The following is a 22,049-nucleotide window of genomic DNA, read 5'->3' as shown; positions in this document are numbered from 1 at the left end:
GGGGAACAAATAAGGTAACGTTTATTGTCACTTTTTTATTGTGGGCACAACAGCACACATCAAAAATGAAATTTAGTTGCCCGCTCTCAAAGTGGAACATATACATGACACACACCTAACCATACTATATACACATATGTATAGAGCCACACCCCTACATATACATAACAAATAAATATTAAATATTATATACAGTCCATCTTAAATATATAACGGAAGGAGGAAGTCTGAGAGTTCACAAGGTTAATGCTGTGTGGAATGAAACTATGGCTGAATCTGGATGTTCTGCTGCAGATACCACGAAGCCTCCTTCCAGAAGGTAACAAGGAAAACAGGTTGTGAAGAGGATGTGTAGTGTCCCAGATAATCTTACGGACCCTGCTCAAGCAATGCTTCTGTGCTATGTCCTGGATGGAGGGGAGGGAACTGCCAATGATCTTTTCGGCCATCCTCACCACTCTGCACCGCCTTCCTGTCTGAAGCAGTGATGCTTCCAAACCAGACTGTGATATTTCCCTTCTGCTCTCCAGACCTCAAGCTGCTGAGTATCTAAATATCAGACTAGCATTTCAAACACGAATTGACCCAACCATCTCAACCATCATTTGACCTCAAAGACTTTGTGTCCCACCTGACAAACATTGTCTCTCTCCTCACATGGACGGAGAACATCCCTGGAGATTCTCAGTCATCCAGGTCCTAGTTGTCCCAAAGATGCTTATTCACGAGGCAACTGGACTGCAAGAAAGTCCAGTTGCCTCATGAAAAAGCATCTTCGGGACATGAAGGGAGAACATTTTTGAGTAGCTGTGAGTAGCTCCATGCATAGACTGCTTTTGGTTTTCAGCATCACTGCACTTAGCTCTTCCCAGGAAGCCCCATCTTCTTAAATATTTTGAGGAACTAAGAATTCAGTCTGCTGTAGCGCAGTTTCCACTTTCTTCTGTCTTATTCTCCTGGGGTGAAAAAAAAACCTCACCTCATGCCAGTTATTTCTTACCCGTGTTATGAGAAAGAGAAAAATCTGGGCCTAGTCGACCATTTTGTATTCTGTTTGGTAACTTAGCGCGAAGAGCATCTCCGAGAGGAACTGAACAAGTGGAATTTCTCAAAATAGAGTTACTGTCTGTGTCCCCTTTCTGGAAACCCCCTATAAGCATATTGAATAGCTAATCAATTCCCCTGTAGCAGAAACACACTGCAATATAAGGCTTTGTCTCCCTTTGTGTCACAGTTCCTGAGCCCTGGTGGGCTGAAAATGCTTATTTAACTGAATTTTGTGAGCTTGGATAATTGGTGCAACTTGAAATAGACTCACTCGTATGTTCAGGTAGCTCCATGGAGAATGTGCATGAATCTTCTGGCAGTGTATGATTTCCATGGAACGGATGTAGTTATCAAAATTAACCCTCAGAACTTTGTTCCCATCTTTAGACTCAGTGTTCATACCTGTAACAAGTCAAAAAATTTAACAGAATAACAAGAGTTGGAAGGGACCTTGGAGGTCTTCTAATCCAACCCCCTGCTCAAGCAGTAAACCCTATACCATTTCAGACAAATGGTTGTCCAATCTCTTAAAAACCTCCTGTGTTGGAGCACCCACAACCTCTGGAGGCAAGTCATTCCATTGATTAATTGTGTCAGGAATTTTTTTCTTAGTTCTAAGTTGCTTCTCTCTTTGATTAGTTTCCATCCAAGACTCTCATGGCTGGTTCATACAATAGGCTAAGCTGGTTAATTTTAGCATTGTTTCATTTTTCTTTGGTGCCTCAGTGTTCTGTGAATGCAAACCATGTGGTTAAGTTTACGATTCAAGAGAAGTTCCAGAAAAGATCTATTCAGTAACAAAAGAAAAGTAGTCCATTTTGCCAACCTAGCTACTTAATAGACACAGGGCCATCTGAGCACACAGATAACAACATTTTTTCATTTGCATAACATCCAGGGTGAAATAATTTTGTTGCAAAAATGCCTCGGTTCTCAAATAAATAGAAGGGTGGAGCAGCACCCAGCTTTTCTTGGGAAAGAGGTCAAAAGAAGCTTGTAGGAAGCTTGCAATATTTGCATTATTTGAAGGTTTGTAGATTGTGCTTCAATGGTTTTGTGTCTTAATATTCATCAGGTGTCTCCAAAATCTACCGTTTATTCATAAGGCCACAGTGAACTATCTCATTACTTTGCACTCTTCCAATGGGTGGAAAATGGACTTAGGACATGCATCTTAGTTACTCTTCTGCTCCTATTTTCAACCCAAACTGACTTGCATCTAGACAAGCCACCTGTTCAGGCTTGCATTATGAATCAAAGGTTAAGGCAAAATTTGTATCTCTTAGTTAGAATTTTCCACCCATATCCAGCTTCATTTAATGCCTCCAGCATTCTTCCCTAACAGCAGACCAATCCAATAGTTATATGTTAAAGGTCTATCCATCAAGTTTGAATTCTCTCCTGTCTGCTTTGTCTCATGATTTTTTTGGGGGGGCTTCTGAATGTTTCTCAGTAGGCTGCTCATCAGGATGATTATTTTCCTCAAGATCTGAAGCAACCTGTCTCTCATTTTCCTGTTGTGAAAAATGGATAAAAAAGAAAAACTGGGGAAAAAATCTAGTGGTTAAGGCATCAGGCTAGAAGCCAGGTTATGGTGAGTTCTAGTCTCATTTTAAGCATGAAAGCCTGCCAGTGGCTTTTGGCCAATCACCAGGAGACTGCGAGTTCTAGTTCTGCCTTAGATTATGAAAGCCTGCTGGGTCAATCACCAGCAGATTGTGAGTTCTAGTCCCACCTTAGACCATGAAAGCCTGCTGGGTGATCTTGGGTCAATCACTAGGAGACTATGAATTCTAGTCCCTCCTTGGCCATGAAAATCAGCTGCGTGAACTTGGGCCAGTCACTATCTCTCAGCCCAACCTTCACAGAGTTGTTCTTGTGGGGAAAATAGGAGGAAGGAATATTGTCGGTGATCACCACCTTGAGTTAGTTATTTCTAAAACAATAATAAAGGCAGGGTATAAATAAATAAAATAAAAATAAAAAGTTGCAACTGGTATTCTGTCCCACCTTTTGCTCCCAAATGACCCTTGAAGACCTGTTGTAATTGAGGAAAATACCATGCCCTTCCCCTTGCACCCACATTTTCCACACTTCTGCTTTTTCTGCATGCCACTATCTTTTAATATCAGAAAACATCTCCCTGCAGTTCTCTTTCTCACAGCAGAATCAGCAAGCACGGGTGGTGATGTGAAGAGAAAGTAGATTATTTAGCCACAATAACGGAGAAAAGATCTCACCGGAGAAGGAAAGAAATCTGGAACAAGGAACCAAGGTATAGTTTTGTGGTGAGTTTAAGTAACTTTTCTGAGGAAAGTCATGGTGTATTTTCATTCGAATGCTGATCCTCTGGATAACTCTTGACTCAGAATAATTCAGAACATAAATCCTGATACTGGTTTGAGATAAAATGTGTGTGTGTGTATGTGAGTGGTTTTTTTTTTAAATTCCATTTATATCCCGCCCTTCTCCGAAGACTCAGGGCGGCTTACAAGCTTAGCAGTAGCCTTCATTCTATGTATATGCCTTCCTATTAGGGCTTTCACACACACACCCAAGCGGCATTATTACAAAGTCAGCTTAATTGCCCCCAACAATCTGGGTCCTCATTTCACCTACCTCGGAAGGATGGAAGGCTGAGTCAACCTTGAGCCTGGTGGGATGCGAACCTGCACTAATTGCAGGCAGCTGGTGTTACTTAAGGAGGCATTAGCCCACTGCTCCACCAAGGCTCCTTTCCCCCAGAACTGAGAGAAAGCGACTGGCAGGGATAGAATTGTTAGTCTTCCAATCTGGCCTCATGTCTTACAACCACTACACTTAACTGTCTCTTGAAACTGGGTTTGAAATGCTTTCTTTTGTAAACCAGAACTCAATCTGGAAGTTAACTCCACTTTGAAGTAGAACTCAGGATTGCAGAACCGTAGGGCCATGCATAAAAATAAGATGGCTGTGGCAATTGTCTTCTCATTCCTCTAATGTTTTCCTTCACAGTGCAAGAAGTTTTTGATTCTTTGACGTTGCTGTAGGGATGCTTTCAATGTATATATATATATATATATATATATATATATATATATATATATATATATATATATATATATATATATATATATATATATATATATATATATATATATATATATATATATATATATATATATATATATATATATATATATATCTCAAAGAGTTATTTTGCTGGTGTTTGCTGTTTCAAGGCTAAAGAGCATGCAGATTTTGCTGCATTTGATTATCTGTGTCTCCATTCTGGAATTTTTTTCTGCCTAGTTTGGTTTCCTAATCAAGAAACAGTCCATGGAGAAATTCCTTCTTCCTTGGGGACTAAACCAAAATGCAGGGAGGCTGAAGCCTAGCTACAAAATGAAAGAACTGTTCTGTACCAGCCTGCTACCGGCCCTGCAGCAAAAGCAGGGACAACCCCTTTTACAAGAAGGCAAGAGGCTGGAATTACGCCTGCCAAATTTATTGCTACAAAAACAAACGGAACAAGACACAAACCAAGAAACAGGAGCTTTAAGAAACAGGAACTATCCAAGCGGTTGCCTTCAGCAAACCAGCCCTCCCACACATTCCCCTTAAATACAGTTCAGGGCGTGGCCTCTCTGTGCCTCCTTCTGAGGTTCCCCATTGCCTTCCTCTGTTTACTCCTGATTGACTGCCTCCTGCGTCGGGCGTCCTTGAACAGGGCCAGCTGTGGGTCATCTTCATCCATGCTGTCAGGCTCACACAGCTGGGTCTGCGTCGTGACCAGATGAGAGGGGCCTGGCTGGGGGCTCTCATCAAGCTGTCCAATCCCCTCAGCAAGCTCTTCAACACCCCCCTCCTCCTCCTCTGAGTCGTCCAACCCAACTGCCGAACCCACAGGCTGACCCTGAATCACAACAAGAACATTCACACAACTCTCTGTCATCTCATAAATGAGATAAGGGCACAAGAAATCCATGGGAAGAATTGCTTCTTCCTTTAAGACATGCCAATGTTAGTTCCCCTACTTTAAAAGGAAAAGCAACCAGACCTTAACACAATCCATTGCTAACATGAGGGACAGAGGGTAACTAGGCCTTATACCCCAAAGGGAGTCTGTCTAAGCTACTATATAGCTCAGGCTGGAGAAAGAGGCACAGAAATATGATTACTATGCCCCCACTTAGATATAGGACTTGCTTTTGATACCCAGCAGTTCTAGAATTCTTTCTTAATGGCTTCCTACTTTTTCTACAATTACTTATTGGAAGTTCATTGATTCTGTTGTTCTCTAACAACTTTGGGAATTCTCTGATGCACAGTAGATAGTCATGAAGCTTCAGATCATACACCTCTGTCTTAGGTTTAGTGCAGGGGTGTCAAACTCAATTTCATTGAGGGCCGCATCAGTATTGCGGTTGCCCTCAGGGGGCCGGTTGGTTATGGCCAGGGTGGGCGTGGCCTACTGGGTAGGCGTGGCTAGAGTGTATATAGCCTACTGGGTGTGCATGGCCAGCTCTACATCGTTGGCATCAAGGGTGCCTATGGGGGCCCGGGCAGGAGTGGGACAGATCTGAGGGTCTCTGGCAGAAGGAGGGTCTCTAGGCCAGGGCCAAGGCAGTGGGGGCCGTTCCCTCACTGTTTCCAGGATGGCTTTGCGGGCCGCATGAAACCACTTTGCGGGCCGCATCCGGCCCCCGGGCCTTGTGTTTGACATGTCTGGTTTAGTGGGAAGGTCAAGAGACATCAGATCTGAAAGCTCTTGAAGGCGGCCTGACCTTCAAAGAAGGATTCTTTCAGAGTTTCCTTTCCAGGAGGCTACTGCAAAAGGTTAGCATAAAGTTACAGAAGTCACAGCAACTGGATCGTCTTCCTTTTCAATATTCAACTTATTTCCCAAGTTCTTAGTCTATTCCCCATGGCTACTGTATGAAGAAGTACGTTGTCCTACCTTACTACACAAGAAAATCAGTGACGGTACTAGGAATGTGAATCTCTCTCCAGTTCTAAGTGTACCATCACATGTTCCCCACTACAATGTACAATGAGAAACAGGATACTCACATATCTTTCAGCTAGCCCACACGTCAATGTCAGCGGAAGATGGTGCACCATACCTACCAGACCTTCACCCAAACGTGTTCCTTTGAGCAAACACAGAACATGGAAAACATGGAACAGTAGTTCCTTTTTCATAAAATCAGAAGAGATCGTTGAAAAAACAGCCAGAGGTATTTTCACTGCAGCTCTATATAACTAATTCAGGAAGTAAGTTGACAGTTTACCGTATTTTGTTGAATCAAACCAACTCTCTCCTTCCTGTCTGGAGCCGTTGTTTTGAAGAGTATCAGAATCTGCTAAGAGGAAGTGGGAAACCAAACAGAAGCTGCACTGTCTATTTTACTTTTTCCTCACAATTCCCCCCCCCCTCGATCCTAAACTAACACTTTAAAGTAATTAAGAGTAATTTTGGTTCCCATAAAAATACTTTCCCCTTTCCTAACTGACTAAATTACTGTAAGATCTCTTCTTAAGATTTTTTTTAAAGAAAAGAACATATTACCTCTTCTGTAGACCACAGACTTGTATCCAAGCATGCCCAAATACTGTGCAAAACAGATTTGGATGATGTTAAAAGACAAATATGTCAAATAATAATCATGTTGAAGGTTAATAATTGTGACTCTTGGGATTGTTCAGCCTGGAATCAGAGAGAGAATCACTCGTTAACTCATCTATCTTCCAAAATATTTAATCACTGGAGGTTTTTAAGAAAGGACTGGACAGCCCTCTATCTGAGATGGTCTAGACCAGGGGTAGGCAACCTTTACTCTTTTCTGACTCGTGGACTTCAACTCCCAGAATTCCTGAGCCAGCCATGCTGAGGAGAAAGGGAGAGGTTTCCATGCTGAGCCATGCTGGCTCAGGAATTCTGGGAGTTGAAGTCCACGAGTCATGAAGGGGCCGTAGTTCCCCCATGCTGGCTCAGGAATTCTGGGAGTTGAAGTCCATGAGTCATGAGGGGGCCATAGTTCCCCATGCTGGCTCAGGAATTATGGGAGTTGAAGTCCACGAGTCATGAGGGGGGCCATAGTTTCCCCCATGCTGGCTCAGGAATTCTGGGAGTTGAAGTCCACAAGTCATAAAAGAGCCAAGGTTGCCTACCCCTGGATAGGGTCTCCTGCTTGAGCAGAGAGTTGGAGTAAAAGACCTCCAAGGTTCCATCCGGCTTTATTCTGATTTATTGATTTCAGGTGAATTCTGTTAACATAGCCCTGCATTGATAACCCATTCAAGTGACAAGGTGGTCTGCTTAAGATAATTGAACAAGTTATTCCTAGATACTCCAAGCCCTTTGGATGCACTTCTTCTCCGTGTTCTCCAGGCATCTCTATGACCATTGCCAATGTATTTCTTTGGCTTCTTGCAGGCACACCAGATCACACGGCTTCTCTTCCTACTACAGAGCTCCTCCTTTCACATAAATATCAAGGTAAAACAAGATGCCAGCAAACGAGAGTGCATGGTGGATAAGGCTTCTTCCCTGTAAGAAAAAGAGACTGTCTCTGTCTTTGGCAATGATCTTGGCCCTTCTCTGCAAAGGTAGGTGGCATGTACTAAAGTAAGAAAAATATGGAATTAAAAAATATTGTCCGGTTGACATTGGGGATGATAGGGTTCAACATATCCGGTGGACAGAAGGTTGTTCTACTTTGATTTCAGCTTCCTTTGGAGCAGTGGTTGCCACTCTCATACTGGAGACTGATGACATTTCTACAAAATTTGATTTATTTACTAGGGCCCAAGTTGATCAGGAGCAACTTGCCTGTTTTGAGAAGCTAAGAAAAATCAGCTTTGGTTTAGACCACGGATAGGCAACCTTGGCTCTTTTATGACTTGTGGACTTCAATACCCAGAATTCCTGAACCAGCCATGCTGACTCAGGAATTCTGGGAGTTGAAGTCCACAAGTCCTAAAAGAGCCGAGGTTGCCTGATCCTGGTTTAGACTTTGATGAGAGATCTCCAGAGAATATTACGGCTATAAGGCAGAATGAGAAACTAGCAATATTGTAGACGGAACCCCAACTGTGTAACCAACTCTGTAACCAGATACAGAACATTGTATGAGTTATTCCCAGACAGGGAGATCTATAAATAAAGATAGTGAGAGATCTAGAGAATTCTTAGATGAGTTTCCAACAGCTGAATGTTGGTTGCATTGGTGGCACAGGGGTTAGAATGCAGTACTGCAGCTACATCTGCTGATTGCCAGCTGCCAGCAGTTCAGTCCTCACTGGCTCAAGGTTGACTCAGCCTTCCATCCTTTGGAGGTGGGTAAAATGAGGGCCCAGATTGTTGGCAGCAAGAGGCTGACTCTGTAAACTGCTTAAAGAGGGCTGTAAAGCATTGTGAAGTGGTATATAAGTCTAAGTGTCAAACCTGCATTGAACCTGACTGAAGACATCTTGCTCGTTTTCGGTTGCCACGTGATTGGGGGGGGGGAGAAAGAATGAGACATTTTATGCTAAACAATTCTTTGTCCTGTGGGAACCAAGGTCATTTCTGTTCCTTCAACTTGGGGGGTTGAGCCTAATGTCAGAAAGCCTGCCAAACTATTCTATTGGGAAACGCAGTTGATTGCAAAGGTTTTGGGGTGGGAATTTTAACTTTGTATTACTGTTTCTTTTGGAGGGGACTTTAGTCTGGGTTTCACTTTTGACTGTGCCGATACTTTGTAACCAATAAACATGTTCTTAGAGGAAAACTATTAAGAGTTCTGCTTGAATTGGTCTCATCTATCGGAACCATGACACTAAGTGTTATTGCTATTGCTATTTTGGCTGCAGTCTTTACACATCTCTTGATTCAGTCTATCCCTTCCAGCTGAGATGGTTCAACCAATTGGCAAAGTTCACCTTTTTGTCCTATAAGGAACTGTCCAATTATTTTTTCCCTTGCATCTTGTTAAACAACAGAGAATCATTTCATTGTAGAGTTCCATCTATTATTTATTGTCTTGGACACTATGTCTGTAGTGGACATATCACTCTAAACCTGGCTTAACAATAGACAATTGCTGTGTTTTTGTTATGTACAATTCCCAAACACCAAAAGTACACCATGGTTCAGCACAATGTTCTTGTTCGCCAACATAGCCAAATAATGCCATAACATAGAGGACCCTTAGCTGCTGAACGCCGTCTTCTCTTTCAATCTCTGGAGCCCACTGTTGTGGTGGAGAGGGCGCACAGTGGACATATGGCCTCATGTTTTGGAGGGCTTGATTACTTGTGATGCTTTCCACTTTATGAGTTAGTCCTACAAAAAACCTCAAGAGGTTTTCCAGTGCTTTCATTTAGGCTTTGTCTGTATCCAAACTAATTTTGTTTTGTTTTTCTTGGATCAGGAATCAGAAGTCAAGGAACAAAGGATTATAGTATCACTGTGCCTTCTTCTGTCTCCGTGCAACGTGGTCTCGCTGTTTATATTCCGTGCCAGTTCACTTATAAATCGGAACACCTGCGGCAGCATGAGAGTATAAATGCTTACTGGATTAAATATCAGCCACAATTATTCCCCTGTTCTCCATTGGTTTCTCTAGCCTGCAGGCCTGTAGCTACCAATGACAAAAGCCAGACAGTCAAACATTCAACCAAGGATCGCTTTTATTTATTAGGAGATTCAAATAAAGGAAATTGCTCCCTTGTCATCACGGAGGCTCAGATAGAAGATGAAGGACAATACTACTTGCGAATTGAGGGAAAAAGTCAAGGTCAACTAAAATTTTCTTTTGTCCAAGAAATGGGACATACTTCACCTTGTGTTTATGTGATAGGTAAGCAGTTTTCTATTGTTGGATGACTTATTCATTTTGCTGAACTGTTATTGTCTATTATAAAGAGATCAGAAAAGATCTACCAGTAGGAGATGAGCTATTAGGAGATATCTATACGTTGGGTAAAAAAAAACCACAAGCAAGATAGCAACTGTGACTGTGTGACTGAAGCCTCATTTCATTACATGTGCATTACATGTGCATAACATGTTATAAAAAATTGCACCTTCAGTCACTTCCAGTGCCCGCCATTTTGCCTTTTTGGACTTTCTTCCTCTATCCCTCCACTCCTTTGGAGGCCTGCAACTACAATGATGAGCAAAGAATTGCCTCCTCTCCTTCCAATATCTTCCAATGTTGACTCAGCAAAGGAAATGAATTAGATTATGTCCTGCCAATATTAAGTACCAAAGTGCAATCTGTGGTTGAGGTCCCCTTTGCTGCTGTAAAGCGGGGGTCCCCAATCTTGGCAACTTTAAGACCTGTGGACTTCAACTCCCAGATTTCCCCAGCCAACATAGCATACCTAGCTGGGGAATTCTGAGAGTTGAAATCCACAGGTCTTAAAGTTGCCAAGTTTGGAGAACCTTGCTTTAAAAGGGGAGATATGTTACTTGATGCCTTCCAGATATTTTGGATTATAGCCCCTATCACATGTGTTGACCAGGAATTGTGTTCACAATATTTGAAGGACATCAGGATGCCATGCAGTCAAAACAACAAATTGATCACTGCTTCTTAGCACAAAAAGAGGGGGTGCTAGCGATATCACTATGAAGGAAGAGAAGGCAAGCCAAGTGAAGGAAGTATTAAAATAGATCACTCTGGACAAGACCCCCAAATAAAAGAAGTGTCTGAGAAATTGCCCAAACAGTATTCAATGGTGCAAAAAGGTACATGGGAAAACAGAAAAAAACAAGTAGGAAAACAACAACAACAACAACACAAATCTCTTTCCTACATACCCTGATTCTCACAGAATTGAACCTATTAACCATAGCACTTAGAGTTATATACCACTTCACGGTTCTTTATAGCCCACACTAAGTGGTTTACAGAGTCAGCCTATTGCCCCCAATAATCTGGGTCCTCAGAAGAATGGAAGGCTGAGAACCCTGAGCCAGTGAAGTTTGAACTGCTGACAGTGGGCAGAGTTAGCCTGCAATACTGCATTGTAACCACTGTGCCACCATGGCTCTCTTCTTCTATATAAGAAAGTAAGACTTTAGGAAGAAGCTGGGTGGTGTGAAGGTTCCAGCCAGCATCTTTAAAATCTCTGTGAAAGAGGTGTTACCTTTGATTTTGAGGACAGCATTCTTCACTTTGCCCATAGCATCCAGCTGACCTTAACTGATCTCAGACAGCTAAGGGTTGAAGCTGTTTGGTGCTGAATTAAGAGACCAGTAAAAAATCCCAGGGCTTAGATTAGAAAGTTGACAAAACATTCATGAAGGTTGCATTGGCAAAACCTCTTCTGTATCATTGCCTAGAAAATGCATATTTCTCTGATGTCATCAGGAGTTGAGCTTGACTTATTCTTTATTTCCAACCTCTGACTCTAAAATGCAGCCACCAAGGCTGATTACATTGTAATCTCATATTTATACGCGCAGTAGTCAAAGCTTTCTGTTTTTCTGTCTTTCGTGAGCTTGCTGGCCCTGTGTGCCTTCTGGGCAAGGAACTCTCATTTTTCCTCTTCCTACGTTTCAGAACCACCCCAGAAAATCAATATCACAGTAAACGTGATGGACTCGGGACACTATGGTAAGATTTCAAATTGTGGATGTTTTTGCAGATTCACTTCAAGCCTAGTACCAGAATGGTGACTCTCTGCTCTGTTCCCCAAATGTTCTTGTAAGCTTGAAAAGCTCTCCCCGTTTTATCTGATCATTCCCTAAGCAACATCTCTTCCCCCCATCTTACAAGGTCAAGGTCATTTGCATTATATATTTCACGAATGAAACCAAACAACAAAATATTCAGTTATCTTGATTTTCTGAAATTATGCCAAATCTGGGGAGGTGGCTTCCAATATGCAGTTTTGGGTAGTTCCCTGTTTGATGCTCCTAAATGCTTGCAGGCTCATCAGAATGGCAAAGGAAAGAGGGATTAAACCGTGTGATAGCCCAGGAAAGAACCACTGTCAACCTGATCTGTATTGCTGATGGTAGACCAACTCCCAACCTATCCTGGATGAAGGGGAACAAGACAATTGGTCAACCCAAGAATTACTTTGAACTGAGTGAAATTGGACCAGAGGATGCTGGAAAATATCAGTGCCTGGCAAATAATCAGTACGGATCAGTCAAGACGACGGTGGAAGTTATTGTCCAATGTAAGATTTACTTGTTGTTGGGTTATATAGCTGAAAACACTCATCCACTGTAGCTTGACTTACAGTGACCCAGCAAACCCTCCCACTTCATCTGCTGCAGCAGAACATGGTCAATACATCCTTACCCAGGTGAATCTTCCATTAATGGGGCTCTCCACAAGTGAGTGTCGATGTGAGTGCCTGTTGACCATCATTCTAGGTGGCCTATCAGAAGGTCTTCTTCTTTTAAATAGGCTTTTATTAAAAGAGTTTAGCTCATAAGAAAGAAAGAAAAAAAGAAAGAAAGAAAAAAAGTAGAGTAAATGTGAAAATGTGACCCATGGCATCCATCCAGGTTACTTAAGTGACTGTCTCATCTCACTGGGATTGGTTGCTCCAACAGCGCTGGCAGAGGAGCCATACTGCTGGCCCCACCAGTCAGGGTGTTCTGGCTGGTGTGGTCTAGAAGAGCCGTTTCTGCCATTGCGCTTGCATTCTGGGACATCTTGACCCTCGGAATGAGGTCATCTTACTGACCTTCTGCAAGACCCTACAGATCTGTCTCTGCCAGCTGGTTTAAAGATTCAAAGAAGAGTCTTCATGTGGGCTGGTTGATAGATTAATATCAGATCCTTCCTGTTTATCCTACTCCCTCCCTACCCATCTTTTAGCTATTTATTTTGTATTTTTATACTTTTGTAGTATTTCATTTATATAGTTTTATTTATTTATTTAATATTGTAAGCTGCCCAGAGTTACCCTGTGGTGAGATGAGTGGCCAATAAATTTGAAAAACAAAAGAAAAGAAAAAGGAAGAATAGTAGGTAGAGGGAAAAAAAGAGAATAGAAAACATGTACATTGTCAAGCGCCCGGGAGTCAAGGAGATTCCGGCAGTTCAAATGAGTATAAAGATTTATTGCAAGCTTAAGCTCTCTACAAGAATCTGAGCTACTAACAGTCAAGGGAAGTGAGCGGGAGATAAGAAAATCATTCAGGGTGGGCTGGATTTAGATCTCTTGTGGGCATGCAAAGGCTCATGACTTATAACATGTTTGACCCCTCCCTTGGGTTCAGCCTGGTCATCTGCTACATACATGTATGTATTCATAGTTTTTGCATAAGAAAGAAAATAATTTTGTGGTTTTGATTTGAAAAAAACAGATTATAGAAAAAAGGGGAATTGAGAGAGTGGTTTGATTAGACTTGTGTGTATAATTGGAAGCTATTTCGTTATAAATAGCAGAAGGTCTTCTTGTGGCCCCTTGAAGAAGATCCCTTATGGCACCAAGTTAATGGTACCATATCTCTTAATCCTTTGTCAGCCACAGCTGCTGCCTTACAATTATACAAGAGCTAACAAGGAACAGCGCCTTCTACAAAAGTTGCCATAAGCAGCAGTGCTCAAACTACAAATTTCCTTTCTTAAAAACATTTCAGTTGCATCTCCCTTTTAGCACAAAAGAACAGGCTACACACTTTTGAGGGGAAGTTACAATGGTATAAACTGAGAAAAGGCAGGGCTTTTTTTCTCATAGAACGCTCAGAACGGAGTTCCGGCACCTTTTTTGGATGGAACCTTGTAGGGTAGGCAAGGCGGGTTGTATGAGATGTGTGAGTTCTGGCACCTTTTTCTTTTACAAAAAAAGCACTGAGAAAAGGAATATGGTTGTGGTGTTCTATTTCCTAAAAGAAAAGTTGAGCAAGGAAAGCTGGATCCACTGGCCGAATACATTTCTCTGATCTCCTGCTTCAAACCCTTTTCTTTCAGCTTTTGGTGTGCTTCGCTTTGGAGAGACATCTTTATCAATCTATTCTATTCTGTCTTGAAGGCTGGGGATGATGGAAATTATAACCCAAAGTACTGGGAGAGATACAAGATTAGAAAAGGCTGCCTCAGGGAAAATGAAGATTATTTTCCCCCTAAAAGCAGATTAAAAAAAATTCTTACTCAGTAAAAATTGTATTGAAATGCTATGGGTTGTGCAGCTGCTTCTGTAGAATTGCTGTAAGGATGCAAAATCTGATACCGGCTTGTTTCTCTAGGAGTTGCCACTTTTTTACTCCTAAAACAACAACAATAACAACAACAACAACAAAGCAAATCTAGATTCTCAGAATGCCCAAAGGAAGTTTAAATTAGAAATTATTCTACATAATTCTCTTTCCTCCTTTCCCTCCTGCAAATAACGATGTGAAAAGAATACACGATGTCCCATTCAGAAAACGTATACAATACACAATGCGGGAAATATCAGTAATTTGTGAGTCAGTAACTCATAAATGTTACTCGTCCCCGCTTCTGCCAACCTAGCAGTTCGAAAGCACGTAAAAAATGCAAGTAGAAAAATAGGGAACACTCCGGTGGGAAGGTAACAGCGTTCCGTGCGCCTTTGGCGTCTAGTCATGCCGGCCACATGACCACGGAGACGTCCTCGGACAAGTGCTGGCTCTTCGGCTTTGAAACGGAGATGAGCACCGGCCCCTAGAGTCGGAAATGACTAGCACACATGTGCGGGGGAACCTTTACCTTTTTAACTCATAAATGTGTACTTGATTGTCGGGGTGCTAGGCTGACGGAATGGGACAATTGGCCGCAGCCATATTGTTGTAGCCACTTCCTGCCCCCCTACCCTAGCTAACCCCCTGAGGCCGTGGTGAAGTGTCTACAACATGTGGCTATGGCCAATTGTCCTATACCCCTGGGCTGAAGAGTACAGAATCCACACACCTTGGATCCTTTATTTTGAACTTCGGACTCCTCCTTCTGTCACTGAAAAGCCATGAAAATTTGGCTCTTTAGCCTTTGGCTAGAGAAAGTGCAACCCCTCACTTCATCACACCTGTCATCTAGTGACCAGATGCAATCTTTAAGATGCCCTGTCTTGCAGGCCAGAGGTTTTATCTTTCTTCTCCACAAAACTTTTTCTCTCATGGAGCTTGATGTGTTGTTGTTGTTGTTTTTCTTCAGATCGTCCAAGGATGCTGATTTTCAAGACCTCCCAAACTCACAGGAGAGGCTCCATACTCACCCAAGGTACCTTAGGGTGCGACTATGAGCAGGACTCCTCTGTTTTCTGAAGGAGGCCAGTGGCTGGCTTGATCAAGGCTCTCTAGCTCTTTCATGGAAATGATGGATGCTTTACTCTGGTTTCAGGTTGCTCCGGGGAGCTGGCCATTGGCTCTGAGTTGACAGCCCAAGAAGGTGACTTGCTGGAGATATTCTGCAAAGCAGATAGCAATCCTCCAGGCAGAGCGAGTTGGATGAAAGGCGACAGCCATTTGCAGAACTCTCCAGAAAACCAGTTGAGACTAACCAATCTGACAGTTGAAGACGAGTGTGTATATATGTGCAAAGTCACAAACTCGATTGGCTTTGTTAATGGGACCTTCCGGCTCTATGTGACATGTGAGTGAACCACGATGCTCTAGAAGGCACTTCCTTCTGGAGGGAAGATATTAAAGCTGTTGACATCTTGAGCTATAGGACATTGCTCATCCTTGGCAGAAAACCCACCAAGGATCCATTCTGTGGAAGGGAGAAAGAATATGAGAGAGATTCCTGGATACCACAAGCCAACTAGGACGTTCATAATGAGGGAGGTGAAATGAGATCTGAAGGGCCTATAATAGGAGAGCGAGACTCTTATGAATGATGCTTTTATCACTATGGCAGCCCTAGGTTTGGAAAAAAAACAATGTGGCACCTTTTTTCTTTTCATGTAGAGAAATGAAAGTCTTAACTAAATTAAAGACCTTTGAACTACATGGCTCTTTTGTTTTTGTTTTTTTCCAGATGCCCCCAAAGTCAGCAGAAGCCCCCAGAAAAATACAACCTGTTATTATCACGACAGTGGCTTCCTGTGTAGCTGTACCCTGCATGCTAAACCACCCCCCCAGATCGAGTGGGAAGTGGATGGGGAGAGGATAACCAGGACAAGAGGAAACCAGAGAGTCCAAGCTTTAACCCAGAAGAATGAAGTCACCAGTACATTAAACTGGACTGGCAGCCTGGATAGAGCTCATAATATTATCTGCATAGGGAGCAATTCTTATGGAATCCAAACCATGCAATTCCTGTTGAGTGCCAAGGCAGACCCAACTTCAGAATCGTCCACAGGTAAGGAACTCCACCAGGCGCGTGTAAGGATACGTGGGAATTATCCTCGGGGGAAGGAGGAAAACCCACAGCCTAGGCCAGGGATGGGCAACCTCGGCTCTTTTATGACTCGTGGACTTCAATTCCCAGAATTCCTGAGCCAGCATAGCTCAGCATGGAAGCCTCTCCCTTTCCCCTCAGCATGGCTGGCTCAGGAATTCTGGGAGTTGAAGTCCATGAGTCATAAGAGAGCCGAGGTTGCCTACCCCTGGCCTAGACAATAGTCTGATAAATGAAATATGACTTTCAAGGAAGGGTGAAGACATTTCAGAAAGGACCCTCCGTGATTTTTAGGAGAGTAAATGTAAGAGAAGGGGGAGGTCATTTTAGGCTGGCAAATTTCTGCTACTGGTACTCCTTGAAGGAGAATTATTTGTAGCTCAGGCTTGAAATGAGGGGTCCTTGGTGCTCTCTCTGAGCTTGCTTGTTTTCTTGCAGACATTTCATGACCCTAACTAGGTAACATCATCTAGCACTGATGATGATGTTACCTAGTTAGGGTCACGACACATCCGCAAGAAAACAAGCAAGCTCAGAGAGCACCAAGGACCCCTCAGACGCCTCTTGACTTACAACTACAACTGGGGATCCGAACTTCTGTTACTAGGCAACAGGGTTGTTAAGTGAGTTTCACCTGATTTTAACAACCATTTTTGCCAGAGGTATTAAGCAAATCACTGCAGTTAAGCTTATCACACAATTGTTCAGCAAATTTGGCTCCGCCCCCATCATTGATTTTGCTTGTCAGAAGCCAGCTGGGAAGGTTGCATATGACAAGCACATGACGTTGGGATCCTACAGTCATCATCAACACCTGCTGGTTACCAAGTGCCCGGATTTTGATCATGTGACCATAGAAAAGGGCCCGATGGTCATAAGGATGGGGATCAGTTGTAAGTCACTCTTTTCAGTGCCATTATAACTTAGAAAAGTCCCTAAATGGATGGCTGTACATCAAGAACTATCCGTACGGATTCTTATCTGTTTCCTTCAAGACCATCTTGCTGATTCTCCATAGCGGGGATCTTCAAACTTAGCCCTTTTATGACTTGTGGACTTCAACTCCCAGAATTCCTCAGCCAGCGTGCCTGGCTGAGGAATTCTGGGAGCTGAAGTCCACAAGTCATAAAAGGGCCAACTTTGGAGATCCCTGCTCTATAGTCTTGGGAACAGAGGTCTCCCTCTATCTCCATGCAGTATAGTCTTGGGAATTAGACTTTCCCAAAATCTCTTACCAAACCATGACCAGAAGAAACTATTTTTTGGTTTTCTCCAGAGCTCTTGGTTTATTGTTGCAGGAAGATCTAATAAGGCTTTGTTCATTGCTGGGTTCTGTGGAATTTTTCTGGGAGCTGGAATCTTCATGGTGTGTTTATTCCTGATCAGGTGAGTTTCTCTCCAGGTCATTATGTTTGAGTAGAATTGATAAAAAATCACACTCTGACCAATAACTTGTATCAATCTATAAAACTCACTATAAGTTAATCATAGCCAGCCCATTGCAGATTTTATCGATCCTGCCCTGGTCCCCCATTCCAGATTCTAGGTTTTCAACACGTAAATGGTGAAATTCAGAAGCATCATTATGACAATCATTATGCTCTAGACCTAGTATATTTCAGCAGAGTTACAATGCTGAACAGTCTGTTAATTGTTCTGTTGTCAACAACAATGAAGAACTGGGCCAACATACTAAATATCGTTCTCTATGGGATATTTGACTGCAGAAAGACGAAAAAGGGATGGAAACAAGGAAAAAAGGTAGAGACTGTGTAGCAATATATGTGTGTTTATTCTATGCTTAAAAAAGATTCAGATGAAGTGTTTCAGATTACGCAGCAGCACTGGTACAGCATCTCTTTAAAGCAGCCACTCTTTCAGGCTTTGTCACACAGCTGCTTTAATAAGCCACATTAAATTTTAAAGATCCACAACTTTTCATGCATGGAATAGATCCAGTAGAATAAATGACATCTGTCACTAATTTTAATGGGTCTACTTTAGACAGATCTCAAAGTAGCAGCTTCTCTAGGATTAGAAGAATACCGGATAAAGGGGCAGAATTTGTTTGAAAACAAATTGCTTGTTTGATTACTGTCACTAAGCTACTCCCAAGTGTGTTTGTGTGTGTGTGTGTGTGTGTGTGTGCGCACACACACACACACACACACACACACACATTAGTGAAGGAAACTTTCTGCTTGACTCCAGATATTCAGCCTAAACTATCCATCTGCCATTGTTACATTTGGGAAGAGCCAAAGTATGATTCATCCTACTATGGTGACACTATATGAATCCTTAGTATTTATATAGTGTGTATAAAGACACAAGCCCCCAACCCAATTTGATTACGATTTCAATTAAATGGAGTGTTGCATTGTTGTGGGGAGGAAATGCATCATTAATAAGAGAAAGAGATGGAAAAATGATGGATGTAATTGATTAGGGAATTGACACAAGCAAAAAGCTAGGGATTAAGAGATCAGTTTTAGGAGAAAAAAAATAGAGAAGATTGTGGCTTCATTTCTGAAATAACTATTGCTGTACTAGTGGATTCCTCTAATAGTAGATATTGGGCTACATCAAGAGCCTTTAAACTCTTTGATGAAGTTTCTAATTGCTCATTAGCCCCCAAACATTTATTATATGACAATAATGTAATAAATATACAAAAATAATAGCAACAATCTCTTGGATAGTCCTATAGTACTGTTAGTTAAAGTAGTGTTGATTACCCTTTGGATAATCTCATCAGCCTTTGGGGTCAATATTGATCACTTTGGGGAACCCTGAATTAGATTATTTTCTAGGTCCCATCCATTCTATGACTCCACAGATGTACAGTGTAAGAACCTAACATTGTCCTACTGACTTGCTACCAGGATCGTCAAGCAGAAGAAAGCATTGTCCAAAGCTGGTCATGTCAAAGGAACCTCTTTTGAAAGAGAACCTCATGAGAAACCCAAGAATTCTAGTCAAATCTACAGCAACATTTTCCCAACGGTAGGTTTCACATGTAATTTTGCTCTCCTCATCTGGAGAATGAAGGAAGTAGTGAGTTCAGACTAAATTAGAACAGAAAAGAACAGAATACTTTATTGGCCAAGTGTGATAGACACACAAGGGATTTGTCTCTGGTGTATAAGCTCTCAGTGTACATGCAAAAACAACAAAGTAATAATAATCATAATAGTGATACCAATAAGAGAAGATAGTGGAACAGATGAGAAGGGTAAAAGTAATACAGCCGTACTACATGGGTAAATAGACATAAGACAGTACTGTGGGGATTAGGTGTTCAGCGAGCGATAGCATGAGGGAAAAAGCTATCCCTGTGTCTAGTTGTTTTGGCATGCGATGCCCTGAGGGGAAGGAGTTGATGTCCAAGATGTGAATGGTCTGTAAATATTTTCTCAGCCTTCTTTCTGACCTGTGCAGTTTACAGGTCCTCAAGAGAAAGCAGGTTGGTTGAATCGAGGTGTTTATTAAACTGAATTTCATCGCCATCTTCTGGCACTTTGTTCCAAATTACTGATCCACATGAGGAACGCAAAATGGTTGCTCAAGGAATCCTGTCAGATTCAAACCTAACAAAAGCCACCTTTCATTTCTGTGGCTGGTTTTATTCTTCCGTTCGTACCAAATCAGTTCTCGCTGTCCTAAACGATCCTAAGTCAGGGATTTTCAAAAGCTAACAACACATTGTTGTTGTAATCCTTTCATCAAAAGCCAACCTGGCATGTTTTTCTGGTCAAGCTGTAATCCTTCCTTAAATGTAGCTTGCCAGAAGAATTTATGATCTTTACTCCATTTGTAAGGAACCTTTACATTGGTGAAAAGAGCCTTGTGAAAAGATACATTAAAAAGCCAATGTATTGAAAAAAAGTCCCCAAATAACTAAAGCAGAGATCAGCAAGACCAGTCTTTTAGAAACCATCAGGCTTTTTCTGAAATCAGATAGATTCCTGGTATTTTTAAAAAAAATCTAAACAATTTTTGTAAATGCCGCCAGGCTTGTAATAATCTAATTAAAAGAAAAAGAAACCTATTTCTTAAAAACAAAATCTAACTCCTTTTCAGTTCTAACCTCTTTAGGCTCTGGTCAACCCCAAATGTTGACCAGGGCCTAAGTTAACCCAACCTTGAGGAAACTGAGGCATTAACGCTTCTGTGTGTCATATGTCAATGAGTCAAGTGCAGTTTTTTCCCCCGCTGTCATCTTAAATATTCTGCCATCACGCCAATCTCAGGAACGGAGAATAAGAATACAGGTAGTCCTCGAATTACAGCTATTTGCTCAGCGACTGTTTGAAGTTACAGCATTGCTGAACAAATGATAGTTACAACTGGTCATCTGAAGTATGGCTTGTCCCAGCACCCTTGTGATCATGTGCTAAGCATCCTGGTTGCTTAGCAACCTGTTTGCACTTAATGACTCATTGCCAAACACCCTGAGATCATGTGAACACCCTTTGCAGCTTTCTCTGCTGGCTTCCCCAGAAAGTCAATGGGGAAGCCAGTAGGGAAGGCCACATTTCACTGAGGTAAGTGTCCCCCACTCACTCACCCTCCTCAGTCCCTCTGAGCTCATGATACATCAGCCACTTGTGTACCCCACACACCTTCCCCAAGTGAAGTGGCTCCTTTTGTGCATGGCCACACACCCTCCTCAATTACATAGCCCCTCTTGTGCACTCCCAACTCCTGTAGCACCTTTTGTGCACCCCTGCACCCCTCCCTGATCTGTGTGGCACCTCTCATGCATTCCCATACATCCCACCGTACCCCCGCACACCCCCATTCATCCTCCTTGATCTGCTCAGCACTTCTAGCATACCCTCCCTGACCCATGCAGTGCTTCTCAAGCAACGCTGAGCGTAGTTACACACCCTTCCTGAACCACACAACACTTCTAAACATACTTTTAATGCAGGGATTAGCGAAAACTTTAAGCCCTTGTTCATTAATAAGTTGATTAAGGCTGAGTGTCTTTGAACATTCTGAATCTCGCTTTGCAGCCTGGACTGAGCTGCTGCTTATAAGATAAGTTAGTAACTGGCAAATTTCCCTCCTATCTCTTGGCTGTTTGTGCCCAACAATCGCTTAGAAAATAAGGTGAGAACAAGGAAAGAAAATGAGGGCTTTTCCCCCCTTTCTCCAAGAACATTGTTCCTTTCTTTCAGGGTCTGAGATTATCCCTGGTCAATAAGCCGAAAGCTGCTGGAGAAAGGAAGCCAAAACGACCCCAGGTCTCCACTGTTCCAAGCCCAAGGAGAACAGAGCCAGATGAATTGCAGTATGCTGCCCTAGAGTTCAAGCCGAAAAATAAAGACGTTCCAGTCTTAAGATATGACAATGTGGAGTATTCAGCGGTCCACAGAAATTAAAGTCCTTGGAAGTGAGCGTTGGCTTTTGTGGAAGCAGGAGAGAAAGAGGATTGACGTTTTTGAACTTCAGTGCTGGGCTCCTGAAGATGCTGTGGATAGCCAAGAAATAAAGCATCAAACAAATCAGCTCGGAGTCATCATGCAAGGCACCAGTAACCAGGCTCAGATGATCTATTTCAGACACCTTATAAGAAGACCCAGCTCTCCGAAGAAGGTGTAATGCTGGGAAAAGGGGAGGGAAAGAGAAGAAGAGGGTGAAAAGCAGCAAGGGGGGGGGAATGGACTCGGTTATAGTGGCAATGGGGCTACCTAAGGA

The 22,049-nt window shown here is 42.4% G+C and overlaps 1 protein-coding gene across 5 annotated transcripts; it reads left to right on the top strand.

Moving 5' to 3' along the window:
* Nucleotides 1-3,220: 3,220 nt before the first annotated feature.
* Nucleotides 3,221-22,031, top strand: LOC310644319 (sialic acid-binding Ig-like lectin 5). 5 transcript variants are annotated; one of them, XR_014493269.1, is made up of 12 exons: nt 3,221-3,335; nt 7,466-7,638; nt 9,444-9,872; nt 11,583-11,636; nt 11,953-12,207; nt 15,156-15,221; nt 15,342-15,593; nt 15,981-16,304; nt 17,642-17,729; nt 18,071-18,104; nt 19,229-19,349; nt 21,530-21,665. XR_014493269.1 is itself a non-coding variant. In XM_083369185.1 (11 exons), the coding sequence occupies exons 2-11, from the start codon at nt 7,539-7,541 to the stop codon at nt 21,731-21,733; spliced, it is 1,893 nt and encodes a 630-aa protein (XP_083225311.1). In that variant the 5' UTR covers nt 3,221-3,335; nt 7,466-7,538; the 3' UTR covers nt 21,734-22,031. The 5 variants fall into 5 exon arrangements, 3 of the variants coding, with proteins under 3 accessions (XP_083225311.1, XP_083225313.1, XP_083225312.1); XM_083369185.1 differs by lacking the exon at nt 18,071-18,104 and having other exon boundaries at nt 21,530-22,031; XM_083369186.1 differs by lacking the exon at nt 18,071-18,104 and having other exon boundaries at nt 3,224-3,322; nt 21,530-22,031.
* Nucleotides 22,032-22,049: the final 18 nt, after the last annotated feature.

This window comes from Vipera ursinii (genome assembly GCF_947247035.1).
Source record: "Vipera ursinii genome assembly, chromosome: 9".
Taxonomy (NCBI): Eukaryota; Metazoa; Chordata; class Lepidosauria; order Squamata; family Viperidae; genus Vipera; species Vipera ursinii.
This window is presented reverse-complemented; position numbering and strand designations above follow the sequence as displayed.

Excerpts from the sequence above, each read along its gene's own strand:
- LOC310644319 (XM_083369185.1), top strand. The coding sequence starts at position 7,539 with ATGCCAGCAAACGAGAGTGCATGGTGGATAAGGCTTCTTCCCTGTAAG. Across the intron at positions 9,873-11,582 it reads ACCTTGTGTTTATGTGATAG|AACCACCCCAGAAAATCAAT; the intron begins GTAAGCAGTTTT and ends CCTACGTTTCAG. Across the intron at positions 16,305-17,641 it reads AACTTCAGAATCGTCCACAG|GAAGATCTAATAAGGCTTTG; the intron begins GTAAGGAACTCC and ends TTATTGTTGCAG.